This window comes from Musca autumnalis, unplaced genomic scaffold (genome assembly GCF_047663935.1).
Source record: "Musca autumnalis isolate F117 unplaced genomic scaffold, ASM4766393v1 scaffold_1, whole genome shotgun sequence".
NCBI lineage: Eukaryota > Metazoa > Arthropoda > Insecta > Diptera > Muscidae > Musca > Musca autumnalis.
The window spans coordinates 192678845-192699440 of record NW_027411644.1 but is presented as its reverse complement, the minus strand read 5'-3'; the positions used below and the strand labels follow the sequence as shown (position 1 = coordinate 192699440).

General features: G+C 25.5%; 1 protein-coding gene across 16 annotated transcripts in view; it reads right to left on the bottom strand.

Annotated features, from left to right (window-relative positions):
• Cow (Proteoglycan Cow) overlaps nt 1–20596 on the bottom strand; it is a 530300-nt gene that overhangs the window by 141951 nt on the left and 367753 nt on the right. For all 16 annotated transcript variants that reach the window (XM_073959338.1, XM_073959336.1, XM_073959344.1 and 13 more), the window contains exon 3: nt 4803–4911. In XM_073959338.1, the coding sequence (XP_073815439.1) occupies nt 4803–4911 (109 nt within the window). The remainder of the gene's footprint in view (nt 1–4802; nt 4912–20596) is intronic.

The window sequence follows — 20596 nt, the reverse complement described above, 5'->3', positions numbered from 1 at the left end:
TTTTTTAACGCGAACGGATTTGAAGCCACAATTTTCCCCTTAACCACTATAGCAAAAATTGTGGATGTGTTAGCAAACTTTTTTTTAAGATGGTATTGCAAAATTTAGGAAAAATGCCACAGAAAATTACTCTGAAGCATGCATTGTGGCTGGTGCGCATGATAGTCCAGTCAAAATAGACATTGAAATAGCAAAAATTCCCACAAAGCTGAATTTTGGTATAGAGCTAGTGTTTGCCATTACAAGCAATTTCATAAAAGTCCGCATCAATGCTATATGTGCAAAAACAGTTATTCGGGGTAGACAGAAAAATTCTATACAAGTTTGGTATTTATACTTTTTCCTTGAAGGAACTATTCTTGAGATATAGCGGTTCTAAAAAACTCGTCATTTATATGCACTTATAAGGGAAATACGCACATACTCAGGTGAAACGGCTAAAATAACCGGAGTAATCGGGTCTGTCACCCAAAAAAATATATGTTTCCTTGAAGAACAAAATTATACCTTTATTTATAAAAAAATCCAAGAAAATCAGAGCGTGTTTAGCAGAACTATTCCATATTATTTTATACAAAAATAGCCCATTTAACCCGCACGTGTAATAGAAAGCCCAACGAGAAATTTTTGTCAAAAGGTATATTTTGTTGCGCTGATTACGGGAATGTATAATTTTCATGTGCGGCGGATCCGCTTCGCCGGTTATTTGACCCGAAATGCCAGATTTAAAACCGGGTTAGACCCGGTTCTACTGACCCGATTACTTACTCTAACGCGTCTCACTTCTTCACATGTGTAATTTGACACTTTTATTACACACATCTCAAGATTGAAAAGTCATCATTCTTGCAGACAATTTTTAAGCCTAAAACTTTTACTTTAGTCGATTTCTGATAGGTTCTACCGTTTTTTGAGAAAAATTAAAATAAAAATAGGTAAAAACACTTTTTAAGTTAAACGGTTTTATGTTAAACATACATTGCAATGTTTAAGATAAATGTACTAAAAACCAATAAATAATAAAATAGATACAGTCGTGGGAATTATAAACATATGCATAGACTAGACTAAAATAAAACCGTGGGGCACGTCAATTGTCTACAATCGTTGATTAAAATGTTTGTTTTGTAATGTTACACTATAATTAGGCAGTTGCTCAACCGACAACGATGGACGTGTGATAAGTAGGGCTAGAATGTGGAAACAAGCTAGCAAGCTCGATTATAAGCGAGTTTTAGGGTTTCATAGTGGTGAGCGAGTAGTACTTTGTCGATTAAAGACAAAGTACGAGCAGTGAAACGATTCCTCGCCAGCCAGCAGTGTGAATGTCCAACGATAAACTAGTTGAAAAATCTCTTTTATTTACATGGAGTGTATAACTATTGGAATTTCAATGAGCAAGAAAATAGTAAGTAATTTCCTCACCGTCTGCGGGCCAATTGCCTAACGACGAAATAAACGATTCTTCTATCGCACATTAAGTCGATAATTTGTAGACAATTGACGTGCCCCACGGTTTTATTTTAGTCTAGTCTATGCATATGTTTATAATTCCCACGACTGTATCTATTTTATTATTTATTGGTTTTTAGTACATTTATCTTAAACATTGCAATGTATGTTTAACATAAAACCGTTTAACTTAAAAAGTTTTTTTACCTATTTTTATTTTCTAGTTTTTATTTCGCATTCCGTTTAATTCATTTAGTGCTTCATTATTGCAAGGTTTCTTGCCCGTTAGCTTATTGCAGTCCCACTCCTCCATACGTAGTCCCTGCAAAGATCTTACTCTACTAAGAGCCACGTAGGCTTGACCTTCTTCAAACAGTTTCGCACCTAAGTATACACAGTGATCCACAGTTCTGCCCTGCATTTTATGTATTGTAGAAGTCCATGATAGTATTAAAGGCAACACACATCTGTGTGTATCGCTCCGTTGTTTTGTAAACCTGGCTTCATATTCTTCAGGTCATTCTGACGCTATCATCTGTGTGTATCGCTCACGTTGCTTTGTTAACCTGGCTTCGTATTCTTCAGGCGTTTCTGACGCCGTCATTTGTGTATATCGCTGACGTGGCTTTTTTAACCTGGCCTCATATTGCTCAGGTGTTGTTGACGCTAATTGTTCCCGTCGTTTCTGTAATCGACTATTTCTATCACCTTCACTTTCTTTAGCTCGTTTTGCTTTATACTTTTCTTTCGCTTTTTGAAGCCTTCGTTTACGTTGTGTTGCAGTTTCTGTTTTATTTGTTTTTGTATTTTTTATATTTTTTTTACCATTTTGTTCCCACGAGTAATGGACATTTAAACGGTCGACCCCCCAGAGGTCCAATAAAGGGGTAAGGCTATGTACAACAAGATGCGCCTGAGTCTTGAGGGGAAAACGCTAACGACATATCATTTTTATCCACCCTAATGCCATACAGTTCTCGGCGCGTTTTAACCTTTCACCTTAACTTGGGTGGTGTACCGCTAACGACGTATCATTTTTTACCACCCTAACGCCACACGGTCCTCAACACGATAAAAAATCTTGACTTGGGTGGTGAATTCAGGCTGTATTAATCAGATACCTAAATTGCAGATTCAATTTCTAAATTTAAATCTTAATTATACGCCATTCAGTGGCTGCGCCCATCTTAAATATTGAGGTTGTATAGTGCACAGTATTCTTCTTGTCAAGCTCATTTATTTGATACCCATATTGGTGGGATTGATAAAAAATTGTTATCAGGCATTTGGTAGCGGCGGCGGCCATCTTAGATTTAAATTTTGCATAGTAAATTGTATTCTACTTGTTGAGACCTTTCATTTGATACCCATGTTGATGGGATTAATAACACCTAAGATATCGCCATTTTGTAGAGGCCGCCATCTTGGATTTTAATTTTATGTAGTACATTGTATTCTACTGGTTGAGCACTTTCATTTGATACCCATATTGATGGGATTGATAAAACCTACGTTATCCGCCATTTTGTAGCGGCCGCCATCTTGGTTTTATTTTTTTTTATAGTATATTGTATTCTGCTTGTTGAGCCCTTTCATTTGATACCCATATTGATGTGATTGATAAAACCTACGTTATCCGCCATTTTGCAGCGGCCGCCATCTTGGATTTCAATTTTTTTATAGTATATTGTATTCTGCTTGTTGAGCCCTTTCATTTGATACCCATATTGATGGGATTGATAAAACCTACGTTATCTGCCATTTTGTAGCAGCGGTCATCTTGAATTTATAATGATAATGAATAAACATAATTGTATTGTCACCAAAATCCAAAGTGTATACAAAATTTCAGATTAATCGGTTGACAGGAAGAGGGTCAAATTTGACAAGAATAAATAATAAAACAAACGGGGTGAGCTAAATAAAACCATTTAAAAACTGAATAAGGCCTCCCATAAATGATCTTTGAACCTGAATAACTTCGTTTGCTCACATGGTATCGAGGGGCGCGTTACTTCTAATGGCAAACCCTAGCTTTCCACCACAATTCAGCTTTGTAAAAATTTTAGCTATTTCCCTCTTATACGCATGTCTACTTTGACTGGACTATGACAACCGTCGAACCGAATAATTCGTTGGTCCACACTTTTTATATCGTAATATTTCTTCTAATATTAGATGAAATTCGATGGTGGTGCTTAAAGGTCCACTCTTTCCGTTGCCTCCACCACAAAAGTTCGTAAATATTGGCTAAAATGTAACGTGCGATATCTCTTAAACGGAGCAACCGTTGTGGTGCAGACTTTGGATCACATAATACTTTGTCCAAACTTAATTTAAGTTCAAAAGTGGGTCATAAAACTTCAACATTTTTATTTAGGTGCAGCTTATAGTCTGCAGTCCTGTTTACAGCGATATTATGTTTTTCGTGGACAAGTCCAAGTTTGCTGATATAATGGTCCAAATGCTCTAAATTATATGATGACGTCTGAAATGACTGGTGTGTGCGATATATATCGAGAGGAATTTGGGAGTCATTCCTAAGACCCACTGTAAATAAGGTTTATGGGATGCACGTTGCATCCAACAGACTGCCGCAGCTAGTCTGTATGTTGATATTTAAAAGAAGCAGACGATCTGCTTTGGTTGAGTGGTTTTTTCACACTAACTCTTTATTTTCAATATTTTCACTTAGCAGCTAATCTACAAATTATTTCTTAACCTAGACTATCACTAATTCTTATATCTAAAACCTTCATTGACCAAAACAAAAAATCCGTTGATCAATGAAGAATTTTCCAGCATCATGTGTGTCATAAAAAGAGTCATAAAATCTTAAGTGCGACCGCACGTAATGCACACACAACACTAGTGATAGCAGCTCCCGCTACATGTGGTATCTTAAACGCTATCTTCTAAGTGCCCTGAACATAATTTACCATTTATAACTAATGCTCATAAGAATATTTATTGATTTAGGCGGCTGGAAACGCAAGCGGGAAATTGATTTTTAATTATCAGAATTTCCAGCGCCTCGACACAAAAAGTAAAAAGTATGTACAAAAGTATTTTGTACACCCACTTCCAAAATGGACTATGTTGGTCGATTCCTTAGGAATGTACCTACCACCAAAACTTTTGAGCTTTAATTCAAATCCTTATTTTTGACCGCAAGATCATACGCCAACAAATCTGAAAATCACTTAAATACATACATACGTTTTTTTGGAATAAAGTGTTATCATTCAAAGAGGCTGAGGGAATATCTCTGTCGGCAAAGCCGACTGATACTTTTTTACTTGTTCTACTTATTTTATGTTATTTATATAATAGATTTTCGCATTACTTACTTGTTGGATCGTGTATCCATCGTTTGCGTTCACCGTTCATGTTCGAACCGATGCCAATGCCTGCCGCTGATATGGAATTCTTTGATGTCATTTGGGCATTTTTATTAACCTGCAATTAAATTGAAAACAACAAAAAAGTAAACAATTGTTATTGTTGTAATTTAAGAGCAAATTAGTTAGCTAATTAATTTTCAATTAATTTTAATTGTTGTTTATTTTATTCGCCGAAGTATTTCAAAGGGGCAGAAGAGCCTTTTTTGTAAATATTTTCCAATGGAAAATTAAAGGCTCTTCTCTCTCACACAAACACACACGTTAATTATCAGCCACCACAACTTACACGCACGCAGTCCCTGGTGTTAAATTCAATTTACCGCATTTTTGTTAAAACTTTGCAGGGCTTTATATGTGTTCGTGTTCTTATTGTTGTTGTGGCATCAAAATTAATTGCACTTTTTGATTGCATGTCATTTGACCATTGTTGTTATTGTTGTTGACGTTGTTGCTCTTGTGGCTTTGTTATTTTATGATGTCTTTATTACTCACATGCTGTTGCCTTTTTAATCGTTTTCGCAATGAACATCAGACAGTAAGCATAATTGCGGATTGACTTATGTAGATCTATAGATTTATTCATAAATGTGTATGTGTGCATGTGCATGAGTGTTTGTGTGGCATTTATAAATAATTGATTAAATTTGCATAATTTTATTTTTCTCTTAACCTCCCAGCAAGCATTTTCTATCGCCAATTACCCGAAGTAGTCACTCCCGGGCGATAGAAACACACATCCGCGATATCGCATTCTAATTGATGTAGGCACACCGTTCGGGAAGAAATGAACCACGCATTCGTTTCCCCATAAAAATATCGCCATCGTGACTCTCGACTCTGGACTAAAGCGATTCTTTCAAAGACAACGCATGAGACACATTTATGAGGAAACGAGTGCGTGGTTCATTTCTTCCCGAACGGTGTGCCTACATCAATTAGAATGCGATATTGCGGATGTGTGTTTCAATCGCCCGGGAGTGACTGCTTCGGGTAATGGGCGATAGAAAATGCTTGTTGGATATAGTACCTTTAGGCGACAAATAAGTACATTGTTTGAAAGATATTGCATATTTTCCCATAAAATAGTGGCCTTGACCAATAAATAAATAAATAAATAAATAAATAAATAAATAAATAAATAAATAAATAAATAAATAAATAAATAAATAAATAAATAAATAAATAAATAAATAAATAAATAAATAAATAAATAAATAAATAAATAAATAAATAAATAAATAAATAAATAAATAAATAAATAAATAAATAAATAAATAAATAAATAAATAAATAAATAAATAAATAAATAAATAAATAAATAAATAAATAAATAAATAAATAAATAAATAAATAAATAAATAAATAAATAAATAAATAAATAAATAAATAAATAAATAAATAAATAAATAAATAAATAAATAAATAAATAAATAAATAAATAAATAAATAAATAAATAAATAAATAAATAAATAAATAAATAAATAAATAAATAAATAAATAAATAAATAAATAAATAAATAAATAAATAAATAAATAAATAAATAAATAAATAAATAAATAAATAAATAAATAAATAAATAAATAAATAAATAAATAAATAAATAAATAAATAAATAAATAAATAAATAAATAAATAAATAAATAAATAAATAAATAAATAAATAAATAAATAAATAAATAAATAAATAAATAAATAAATAAATAAATAAATAAATAAATAAATAAATAAATAAATAAATAAATAAATAAATAAATAAATAAATAAATAAATAAATAAATAAATAAATAAATAAATAAATAAATAAATAAATAAATAAATAAATAAATAAATAAATAAATAAATAAATAAATAAATAAATAAATAAATAAATAAATAAATAAATAAATAAATAAATAAATAAATAAATAAATAAATAAATAAATAAATAAATAAATAAATAAATAAATAAATAAATAAATAAATAAATAAATAAATAAATAAATAAATAAATAAATAAATAAATAAATAAATAAATAAATAAATAAATAAATAAATAAATAAATAAATAAATAAATAAATAAATAAATAAATAAATAAATAAATAAATAAATAAATAAATAAATAAATAAATAAATAAATAAATAAATAAATAAATAAATAAATAAATAAATAAATAAATAAATAAATAAATAAATAAATAAATAAATAAATAAATAAATAAATAAATAAATAAATAAATAAATAAATAAATAAATAAATAAATAAATAAATAAATAAATAAATAAATAAATAAATAAATAAATAAATAAATAAATAAATAAATAAATAAATAAATAAATAAATAAATAAATAAATAAATAAATAAATAAATAAATAAATAAATAAATAAATAAATAAATAAATAAATAAATAAATAAATAAATAAATAAATAAATAAATAAATAAATAAATAAATAAATAAATAAATAAATAAATAAATAAATAAATAAATAAATAAATAAATAAATAAATAAATAAATAAATAAATAAATAAATAAATAAATAAATAAATAAATAAATAAATAAATAAATAAATAAATAAATAAATAAATAAATAAATAAATAAATAAATAAATAAATAAATAAATAAATAAATAAATAAATAAATAAATAAATAAATAAATAAATAAATAAATAAATAAATAAATAAATAAATAAATAAATAAATAAATAAATAAATAAATAAATAAATAAATAAATAAATAAATAAATAAATAAATAAATAAATAAATAAATAAATAAATAAATAAATAAATAAATAAATAAATAAATAAATAAATAAATAAATAAATAAATAAATAAATAAATAAATAAATAAATAAATAAATAAATAAATAAATAAATAAATAAATAAATAAATAAATAAATAAATAAATAAATAAATAAATAAATAAATAAATAAATAAATAAATAAATAAATAAATAAATAAATAAATAAATAAATAAATAAATAAATAAATAAATAAATAAATAAATAAATAAATAAATAAATAAATAAATAAATAAATAAATAAATAAATAAATAAATAAATAAATAAATAAATAAATAAATAAATAAATAAATAAATAAATAAATAAATAAATAAATAAATAAATAAATAAATAAATAAATAAATAAATAAATAAATAAATAAATAAATAAATAAATAAATAAATAAATAAATAAATAAATAAATAAATAAATAAATAAATAAATAAATAAATAAATAAATAAATAAATAAATAAATAAATAAATAAATAAATAAATAAATAAATAAATAAATAAATAAATAAATAAATAAATAAATAAATAAATAAATAAATAAATAAATAAATAAATAAATAAATAAATAAATAAATAAATAAATAAATAAATAAATAAATAAATAAATAAATAAATAAATAAATAAATAAATAAATAAATAAATAAATAAATAAATAAATAAATAAATAAATAAATAAATAAATAAATAAATAAATAAATAAATAAATAAATAAATAAATAAATAAATAAATAAATAAATAAATAAATAAATAAATAAATAAATAAATAAATAAATAAATAAATAAATAAATAAATAAATAAATAAATAAATAAATAAATAAATAAATAAATAAATAAATAAATAAATAAATAAATAAATAAATAAATAAATAAATAAATAAATAAATAAATAAATAAATAAATAAATAAATAAATAAATAAATAAATAAATAAATAAATAAATAAATAAATAAATAAATAAATAAATAAATAAATAAATAAATAAATAAATAAATAAATAAATAAATAAATAAATAAATAAATAAATAAATAAATAAATAAATAAATAAATAAATAAATAAATAAATAAATAAATAAATAAATAAATAAATAAATAAATAAATAAATAAATAAATAAATAAATAAATAAATAAATAAATAAATAAATAAATAAATAAATAAATAAATAAATAAATAAATAAATAAATAAATAAATAAATAAATAAATAAATAAATAAATAAATAAATAAATAAATAAATAAATAAATAAATAAATAAATAAATAAATAAATAAATAAATAAATAAATAAATAAATAAATAAATAAATAAATAAATAAATAAATAAATAAATAAATAAATAAATAAATAAATAAATAAATAAATAAATAAATAAATAAATAAATAAATAAATAAATAAATAAATAAATAAATAAATAAATAAATAAATAAATAAATAAATAAATAAATAAATAAATAAATAAATAAATAAATAAATAAATAAATAAATAAATAAATAAATAAATAAATAAATAAATAAATAAATAAATAAATAAATAAATAAATAAATAAATAAATAAATAAATAAATAAATAAATAAATAAATAAATAAATAAATAAATAAATAAATAAATAAATAAATAAATAAATAAATAAATAAATAAATAAATAAATAAATAAATAAATAAATAAATAAATAAATAAATAAATAAATAAATAAATAAATAAATAAATAAATAAATAAATAAATAAATAAATAAATAAATAAATAAATAAATAAATAAATAAATAAATAAATAAATAAATAAATAAATAAATAAATAAATAAATAAATAAATAAATAAATAAATAAATAAATAAATAAATAAATAAATAAATAAATAAATAAATAAATAAATAAATAAATAAATAAATAAATAAATAAATAAATAAATAAATAAATAAATAAATAAATAAATAAATAAATAAATAAATAAATAAATAAATAAATAAATAAATAAATAAATAAATAAATAAATAAATAAATAAATAAATAAATAAATAAATAAATAAATAAATAAATAAATAAATAAATAAATAAATAAATAAATAAATAAATAAATAAATAAATAAATAAATAAATAAATAAATAAATAAATAAATAAATAAATAAATAAATAAATAAATAAATAAATAAATAAATAAATAAATAAATAAATAAATAAATAAATAAATAAATAAATAAATAAATAAATAAATAAATAAATAAATAAATAAATAAATAAATAAATAAATAAATAAATAAATAAATAAATAAATAAATAAATAAATAAATAAATAAATAAATAAATAAATAAATAAATAAATAAATAAATAAATAAATAAATAAATAAATAAATAAATAAATAAATAAATAAATAAATAAATAAATAAATAAATAAATAAATAAATAAATAAATAAATAAATAAATAAATAAATAAATAAATAAATAAATAAATAAATAAATAAATAAATAAATAAATAAATAAATAAATAAATAAATAAATAAATAAATAAATAAATAAATAAATAAATAAATAAATAAATAAATAAATAAATAAATAAATAAATAAATAAATAAATAAATAAATAAATAAATAAATAAATAAATAAATAAATAAATAAATAAATAAATAAATAAATAAATAAATAAATAAATAAATAAATAAATAAATAAATAAATAAATAAATAAATAAATAAATAAATAAATAAATAAATAAATAAATAAATAAATAAATAAATAAATAAATAAATAAATAAATAAATAAATAAATAAATAAATAAATAAATAAATAAATAAATAAATAAATAAATAAATAAATAAATAAATAAATAAATAAATAAATAAATAAATAAATAAATAAATAAATAAATAAATAAATAAATAAATAAATAAATAAATAAATAAATAAATAAATAAATAAATAAATAAATAAATAAATAAATAAATAAATAAATAAATAAATAAATAAATAAATAAATAAATAAATAAATAAATAAATAAATAAATAAATAAATAAATAAATAAATAAATAAATAAATAAATAAATAAATAAATAAATAAATAAATAAATAAATAAATAAATAAATAAATAAATAAATAAATAAATAAATAAATAAATAAATAAATAAATAAATAAATAAATAAATAAATAAATAAATAAATAAATAAATAAATAAATAAATAAATAAATAAATAAATAAATAAATAAATAAATAAATAAATAAATAAATAAATAAATAAATAAATAAATAAATAAATAAATAAATAAATAAATAAATAAATAAATAAATAAATAAATAAATAAATAAATAAATAAATAAATAAATAAATAAATAAATAAATAAATAAATAAATAAATAAATAAATAAATAAATAAATAAATAAATAAATAAATAAATAAATAAATAAATAAATAAATAAATAAATAAATAAATAAATAAATAAATAAATAAATAAATAAATAAATAAATAAATAAATAAATAAATAAATAAATAAATAAATAAATAAATAAATAAATAAATAAATAAATAAATAAATAAATAAATAAATAAATAAATAAATAAATAAATAAATAAATAAATAAATAAATAAATAAATAAATAAATAAATAAATAAATAAATAAATAAATAAATAAATAAATAAATAAATAAATAAATAAATAAATAAATAAATAAATAAATAAATAAATAAATAAATAAATAAATAAATAAATAAATAAATAAATAAATAAATAAATAAATAAATAAATAAATAAATAAATAAATAAATAAATAAATAAATAAATAAATAAATAAATAAATAAATAAATAAATAAATAAATAAATAAATAAATAAATAAATAAATAAATAAATAAATAAATAAATAAATAAATAAATAAATAAATAAATAAATAAATAAATAAATAAATAAATAAATAAATAAATAAATAAATAAATAAATAAATAAATAAATAAATAAATAAATAAATAAATAAATAAATAAATAAATACATAAAACAAAAATTAAAATCGAAAATGTGTACATTTTAAAAGTCAAATTAAATTTTAGTATTCATATCATTATTATCATTATTTCTGCAAACTTATTTGTTTTAATTTTCTCTGTCGAATGAGTGTAATAAGTATTGTTGGCACTTTTGACTTTTTGGATTTTTTTCCATTTTTTTTTTTCTTCTAATATTCAAATTCACTCTATGATAAAGAAAATGCAATTTATTTTTTTATCTAAATATCACTCACCTTATACACAATACATATTATTTTTCTGCTTATTATCAGTCACAATCATATAGTCACTGCACTTTTTTACTTTTCAATTTATTAAAGATTAAATATTAAATTATTAATTATATTTTTGAAATTTCACTTTCCCGTACTTTTCGCACTTGAAATATTAAACTGAATGATATTTTTCTTGTTGTTGGTCTTTGCAAATACTTGGAATAGCTGTAAAACTCTCACCGTATCTCTCTCACGAGAAGAAATAGTAAAACAATGTAAATTGTTTGTGTAGACAATCAAATGCAGAATTTTCATCTTCTTCTGCGACACTAGGTAGTTCATGCAGATCGATCTAATTTGAACAGTAATACATTTGTTATTGTAAAATGATAAAGTATCGCTCTTTTATAGAAAAGAAGTTCAGAATGCGATTACTTTTGGTAGAGGAAGTGAGTAACTCACTTCCAAATGCTAGCTGGGCCTCTATCTGGTGTTTGGTGGGAGAGGTTTTGTGTTAATGGTCCAAGCAGTCACCGTTGCACTCATTCGATTGGAATTGAATTAATTATGAGTGTATGAGTGTGTGCGTTGTTATTGCAAATATTTAGTTAGTTACATTAAATATTTAAACAGAATTTTTAACTTGTTGTTGTACATAAGTATTGCATTGGTTTAATGCATATCGGGTTATGTCAGTCAATGTTTAATGCCATTATGCATAGTACGTCGATTGTAATTAATCAACAACGCCAGAGGGATAATTATGGGTGTGTGTGTGACATATGTGACTTCCAATCAAACCCAATGTCGGATGTCCGACACATCGGAACAATTTCGGAAGCAAAATCGTTCAGATTTCTTTTCAATTTATATACGATATATTTTGTTTGGGAATTCGTTCAGATTTCTTTCCGATTTCGGAGAGCAAGTCGAAAGTAAATGTCCCTTCGGCTATGGTAATGTTTTTCTTCCGATTTCGGTACGAATTCGGATCAAATTTACCTTCGCACAACAACCACCTTTTGTGTATAAATAGCAACATTTTAGTTTGTTGTCGAAAAACAAAATGGTTGGTTATAAAATTCGCATATATAATTTTTAAATATTTTAAATATAAATGCAACATATAATAATTCAAGCTAGTGCTGATAGACTCAACATATTCGTAAACAAAGTTTACATCGTTCAATATAACTACAAAATGATAACAACAGCGAAAATCAGTAGATACATTTAAAATACAATCTTCCAATAAAAAAAAATAACAAAGAAAAATCGATCAATAAAAAAGAGGCGTCCCTTCGATATTCATAGGACATAATTCCAAAATCGTTCAGAAATCTTTACGAAGATTTGGAAGGTACCTCAGATTTTGATACGATATTATTCCGAAATTGTTCAGAAATCTGTACGAAAATTCGGAGGAAAAAATTCGCATTCCGATTTTCCCAAGGATTTTCTTCCGATTTCGTTCCGAAATTACGTTAACCACTTCATACAACAATCAAGATATCGTTACGATTTCGGATCCGAAATCGGACGTAGCGTCCGAATTTTATTCCGATTTCGTTACGATGTCTGTACGATTGGTTTGCTGGGTAAATACACATGTATTTAATTTCCAAAAGGGTCAATTATGTCTAGAAGCATTTTTGTGGTTTTCTTGAAGCTTATGTTTATGTATTTCCAATCTAAACTGTACATATTTCTTTACAAAAAAGGTAATTTTTAAGAATTGAATGCTTCTACAATAATATTTGTTTACTTAAAATTTCAAAACATTCTTATATAAGTATGCCTATGTAGGAATGCACGTTCGTATATGACGAAAACAGAATTGAAGAAAACTTAAATCAATATTTTTCAATTTGTAAAATTAAACAGACACTGCACTAACAACCAATATCAATAAAGTGCGAAGGAAAAAATTATTTGTCCGAAAGTTCTTTCAAAACTCTTTTTTTAATACATCAAAATATGGCAATTCAAAAGAATATGAAAACAGCGGCAATACTACACTTTTGATCATATCTTCAACTTTAACAGGACTTCCACTCAATTTGTGAGTTTAAATTCTTCAACGACAATTCACTGAAATCCGAGTTGCCGTTATTTCATGGTGTTGGTATTTTCCTTTTTGCAACTTGGCATTTATTCAATTCCGTGTGCTAGTAACATTTTTTGGCATTTAGATTCTTTGGAAAATTTGTATTAAAAGATCAATTTGAATGAAAAGCACTGGCCGGAAAAAGGAAGTTAAAAACATTGCTAAAAGAAAATGAAGGAATTCTTTGTAAAAATGAATTGAATAGTGATAGCTTTTAGTAAGTTTCAAGACATTCAAACACTTGAACTTTGAGCTGAAAAACCAACGAGAGGAGCCAACTTACGAGATGAGCTAACTGAATAATATTCTTTTCGCCGAATCGTTTTTTGAAAAAGTTCTTTCATGAACGACACAACTGTACAGCATTAATTCTTATGTGATTGCTATGCATTTATATTGCTTGGTTGTTTGTGTGCGAAACTAATGGTGGTGGTCTTGTTTTTAATGCAAATTTTCATAAGCAGTAATGTCTGGCCATCAGGGATCCGTTCCTTTGAACCGGTTCGATTATGAACGGCGGCAGTTACTTTACTTGAATCAGTTTTACTGTTTTCATTCATTCATTCTCACTGCAGGAAATCATTTTTGAAAAAAAAAGTCAAGAAGTCACATCCCTAGTGTGCTTGTGTATTTGCGAATCTATTGCAATTTTGCTTGACCATTATAGGACCTTATTTTGAGGATTGCAGAACATTTTTTGAGATTTCTTTCATTTCATAGTATTTTCTCAAAACAAAAATTAAGTGGTTTGCGAGGAACCTTTTTATAATAAAATGGAATGAATTGTTATTTGATTATTACAAAATGTAATTAATTACAAGCAAAATATTAGAATATGGCTATGAAAACTAATGTCTTAAGCCAAGGAATGAATTGTATTTTAGGCATTAATAAGTAAAAGTTCATTCATTCTCACTACAGGAAATCATTTTTGAGAAAAATGTTCAAAAAGTGATAACCCTAATGTGCATGTGTATTAAAACACCTTATGTTGAGGATTGCAGAACAGACTATGTTTCAGTGAGAGAATAAAAATAGGGGGAAGCAGGGGGGTGAGTTGAGTTGTAAGTCAGACCGCGAATTAAGACCTCTTAGTGCAGAAGTAATTAATAAGTAAACTAAGAAAAGTGTAGTCGTACGTGAAAAAGGGAGTAACTTTAATAAAGTATTGTCTATATAATTGTTATCTAAAAGAACCTGCGTTTTATTTGGAACAAATCATATCAGGAAATAAAACAATATTAGGGACTTTATAGAGAGCCACCCTATTCTTCTATGAGAGTTTTCATACAATAAGAGGAGAGGACCTCACGTTCAGTGCTGCTTCCGTATTTTACTGAATGTGTATATTATATATATTTTTATACCCTACGCCGCGAAATTTACGGCGTACACCCTGTGGTATACTATTTTTTATACCCTCCATTATAGTATGGAGGGTATATTAACTTTTTTTCTGTTTGTACCACATCGAACTATTAATTTGCGGCCATATAAAGTATATATATTCTTGATCAGGATAAAATTATGAGTCGATTTAGCCCACATGTCCGCAAAACTAAGCTAGAGCGCTAGATTTTTGCACTCGAGTATATTTTTTCCATATGCGGGTCAAGTTCGAAGATAGGTTCACGTTTTGGTATAGCCCCCATATAAAGGTACCTCACGATTTAAGGTGTATTTTGGATTTTAGCTACATTTTCCGACCAACATTTTCTTCAATTTGGCACTTGGAGATTCAAGAGGTCAAAAATGTCTGTACCAAAAATGGTGGAGATGCGTCCACGTTTTGGTAAAGGCCCCATATAACGGTACCTCCCGATTTAAAGTATTTTGAGGCTTTTAGCTACATTTTCTGACGGAATTAGCTGTAATTTGACATTTGATGTTTCCAATATCGAAAAAAACTTTTGCACTCAAAATTACCAATGGTCTTCGTTTTGGTATAGCCCCCATATAACGGTACCTCCCGATTTAAGGTATTTCGGAGATTTTAGCTAAATTTTTTAACCGACCTGCCTGTAATTTTAGTTTTGTGGTTCTCAGTGGTCCCGAAACTTCTCCAACAAAAATCGTCGACATATGTTCATATTTCGGTACGGTACCCCCTGATTTTCAGTATTTTGAGGATTTTAGCAACAATTTTTAACCGAACTAGCTGTAATTTGACATAGGTCCATGTTTCGATTATCCCCCATATAAAGGTACCAACATATTGATGAAATTTGTAGATACATTTTTTGACCTAATTTTTGCACCCAACAAGAAACTAATTATTCCATTTTAGTTCAGAATATTTTATGGTGGAGGGTATAAAATGTTCGGCCCGGCTGAACTTAATAATGTTTTTTACTTGTTATGTCTCACTGAGCAAATTGACGTCGCATAGTTTACCAGAGACCATGAGAACATACTTCTCATCTTGTCACAAATAGCAATGGCTTGAGCGGACGACTTAAACATGCTGTCGATCGTTACACCCAATATCATCACGGGAAAAATTAGTGTCTTTAGAATTTTTGCTACTGGCGACAAAAGTGAGATCGGTCTGTACGATTCATCTCTATTGGCATCCTTACCTGGCTTCACCACACTGCCAACTGTTGAGGCTTCGGGCGCAATATGGATCGGTAGATTGAGATTTCATTTGAGGCCAACACTTTGGATGATTTCGCGTTTCGGATGATGTTTGCATCATCGTAAATTGAGGTGGTAGCTCCTCTGGTGGGAGAGTCATATACGGCGTAGCACACTACTCTTCGCTCTATAAACTGCCATTTAAACTAACATGCGCACATCTTCGGATCTGCGACTGTCGCGTCGGTGAAAAAACTTGTGCCATCGTAATTTGCAAGAAAAACAAGTGAGAAAAGGCTATAGTCGGTACTGGGCCGACTATGTGATACCCTACACCACTACCTCTGTGCATAATCTTTTCACTCGAAAACTTTTCTTTTAGGGAGATACGAAAGTTTTCACCTATCTGGCTTTTATACCAAACGACTTAAGGCGAACTGAACCAAAATAATTAATATTTAATTTTATATTGGACTACTAACGACATCACCAACATCAATATTCTTCTATCTCTGTGAAAAAATTTCGTGATGATCCGATCAAAATTCCGACCTGTAGTGTTATTGCAGAAAAAGTGGAAAAAAGGGATGTATTACCGACTATATCTCTATTATTTGACTACCTACGCCAACCTACTTTTCACAATTTTAAAGATGGGATTTTCTACTTTCTTAGTCTGGCTTTGCTTTCAGATGGTCCCCAACCAAAGGTGTGATATGCGTCATTATAACTAAAATCGTAAAAAAGAAAAGTTGGGTTCTATAAGCGACTATTGCGATATCTTTGTTGTGTGACCGCCTACGACAACGTACGTTACATCGTTTCAAAGGCGATATTTTCTACCTTCATTGCCAAGTTTTGCTTTTTATATACCCCTTATAGACGCTGAGATATTTGCTTTAGAATAAAATGTAGACATTTTCTCCAAATAACTTTTTTGCTCATTCCGACCCCTAATTATTATCGACCATCACCAAAATCAATAGGCTTCTTCCCCTCCGGGACCCCCATCAACACTCAAAATTTCGTGACGATCCGATCAAAATTGCGACCTGTAGCGTGATTTCCAAAAAAGTGGAAAAATGGGATGTATTACCGACTATTGCAATATCTCCGTTATTTGGTCACCTATGCCGACCTAATTTGCATCATTGTAAAAAACTGCTAAAATGTCAAATTTGCCAGCTAATAGCTGCGGTACCAACGTGAAGGAAGCGCGTTTTGCTGACACTTCCGGAAAACCAAAAACATTTTCTAAAAATGATATGCCGTTCGTAATCGAGGACGAACCAAATACATCCTCAATAATTGATAAAGCAAACATGCTTAGTTCAACCCATCAACCATCTTGCGCCCCTAATGATGCACTTTTAAATAATGATCAAGACATCTGTCATGCTAATAATGGTAAATCTTCCAACATCAATCTTGATTTAAATATGGAGCCTTCATCTGGACTTGATGAAGATGATGACGATTTCCAAACTGTTCAGAACAAAAGATGTAAAAGAATGAGACATGAAAGTTATGTGGACTTTTCAAATCTGAAATCAATTAATTCAAGAAACCAAAGCGATATTCGATAGATATTCGATACTAGGTACATTAGATTTTGAAAAAGAGCCCGAGGATTCCAGAAGGGATGATAGAGATGTAAATCATGGACCCAAGGTAGTGGTACGTAAACCAATAAAATTTTGCCCACCAATATTTCTATTCAATATAAATATAGGTCGCTTGATAAGTGAGTTGGATGCGAAAAGTGTTGTTTATAGGATAGTTAATAAAAACAGATATAAAAGTAAGTTATACGTGCAGGATCCGTTGATTCACGCGGAAATTATGGAAATCTTACGAGACGGCAAATTTGAGGCATACACTTATACTCCCAAAGAATTTAAGCATGGAAATATTGTCTTGCGAAATATATATCATGCTAGTAAGTTAGAAGATATTAAGGCATGTTTAGAAAAGCAGGCTCCAAACACGATTCACAATGTTACTAAGTTTACCACACAACACTCGAGGAAAAATAACTATGACACAGGACTTTTCTTGATATCACTACTTCCAGGGAAATCTGTATCTGATATATCACACATTAGATACGTTTTAAAACAAAAAGCCACTTTTGAATCCCCAAAAGCTAATACGAGAATACTTCAATGTTGGCGTTGCCAACAGTGGGGTCACGTGTCTTCCAACTGCAGCCGTCAGCGTGCATGTGTCAAGTGTGATAAGTGTCATGACCCCGGTAATTGCGAATATGTACAAACGGATAGTAGCAAACCATATTGTGTGAATTGTAAGGAATACGGTCATCCATCAAGTTATAGGAAATGTCCCTCGTATTTAAAGTATGTGGAACTAAAAGAAAAATTAAAACTTCTGCCAAACAAAAGAGATTAGAGGCTTCAAGAGGTGTATTTAATGCTCTGAATAGGCAAAATATAGTTCAACCCGGAAAAACGTTTGCTAATTGTTTCAGCAGCTCTCAAAATTGCAAGGAGAGCTACGCATCAAATACTGTTCAAGAGTTCCTAAAAATAGCAAGAGTTTTATGTGAACCTGAGACGTTGTCTCTGGAAGAAAAAATGGAGCGTTTTATGAGAGGATACAAGAACATGACTGTAGATGAGGCTAAAAGCCAATGTTTGGGGTTGTTAAACGAACTAAAGCAGTCTTATGGTCCGTAAACATATAAATTTGTTAACTCTTAATGTCAGGTCGTTAATTGATATTAGCCGAAGAATTGATTTATTGAGTATATTAAATTCTAACAGAATAGATTTAGCTTTCATTCAGGAAACACATTTGAATGAAAGACATCGAGTAGTATTGAAGGACTATGTCTTTTTAGAAAACAGAAGTGGTGTTGGTGTGGCTTTGGCACTTCGAGAAAACATAGCATTCACAAGACTCGAAATTCCAAATCTTCAAGTTCCAAATTTGTTCATAGTAATAAACACTTCAATAGATGGTCAGCAGAAGAAGATTTTGCTAGGAACAGTTTATTTTGAGTGTAATTTGGGGAATTCTATCATTTACAACAATCTTTCAATTATAAACAGTTTCTCTCGGAACTATGATGGTTTAATTTTAGGCGGAGATTTAAACTCCAGAAACGTATGTTGGGGTGACTCTTTTACAAACTTAAACGGTAGATCACTTCTACAATGGATAAATGACAACTCTCTCGTTAGATTGTGCGATTCAACACCATCATTTCCAAATGGAGCGTCATTCTTGGACCATTATTTAATCAGTCCAAATTTAGTAGATGTTCTGCACCCTAATTTTCGTATTGAAAGTCTATCAACCTTTTCTGATCATTATGCGTTAAAATTACAACTTACGTTTAGTGGTGTTGACTTTGTTATTAAGCAGCCTAGGGAATACGTCTCATTTGAAAACACGAACTGGGTTCAATTTAAATCCGATTTAACTGCTGAATTAGATGCTCATTTCCCACCTCTTAACAAAAATTTGTCTAACGGAGAGATAGATGATTACATTGAGGAATTTACTTCCACTGTTGGTTTCGTGTCTCAATTACATTCTCAAAGAAAACTGTTGAAAAACAGAAAATTTAAAGTATCACAGGAAGTAAATAATCTTTACAAATTAAAACATGAATGGCAAAAAGAATTGAAACGACTTTTTCATCGTCACATGAACAGACAAAATCCTCAATATGTATTACTCTCAAAGCAAATTCAGCTTCTTAAAGTTATAATCAAAGAAAAGGTGGAGATAGAACAGTCCCGTATTTTTGATGGAAAACTGCGAAACATTAGACCTGGTCCGAATGCATATAGACAAATCTATGGCTTAATAGGAAAGTCTAACAAGTCGGCAATAGGGGATGTATCAGTAAACGGTGTGGCCGTGATAAATGACAATGAAAAACTTCATGTATTAAAGAATCATTTTGCTGATGTTTATAATGGGCCAGCGCCAGATAGAGACCTTACGTCTGTAGAAGAGTCAATTAGAGATTATTTGTCTAATATTCCTGATCATTTGGCAGAGTTTAATAGCGAATCA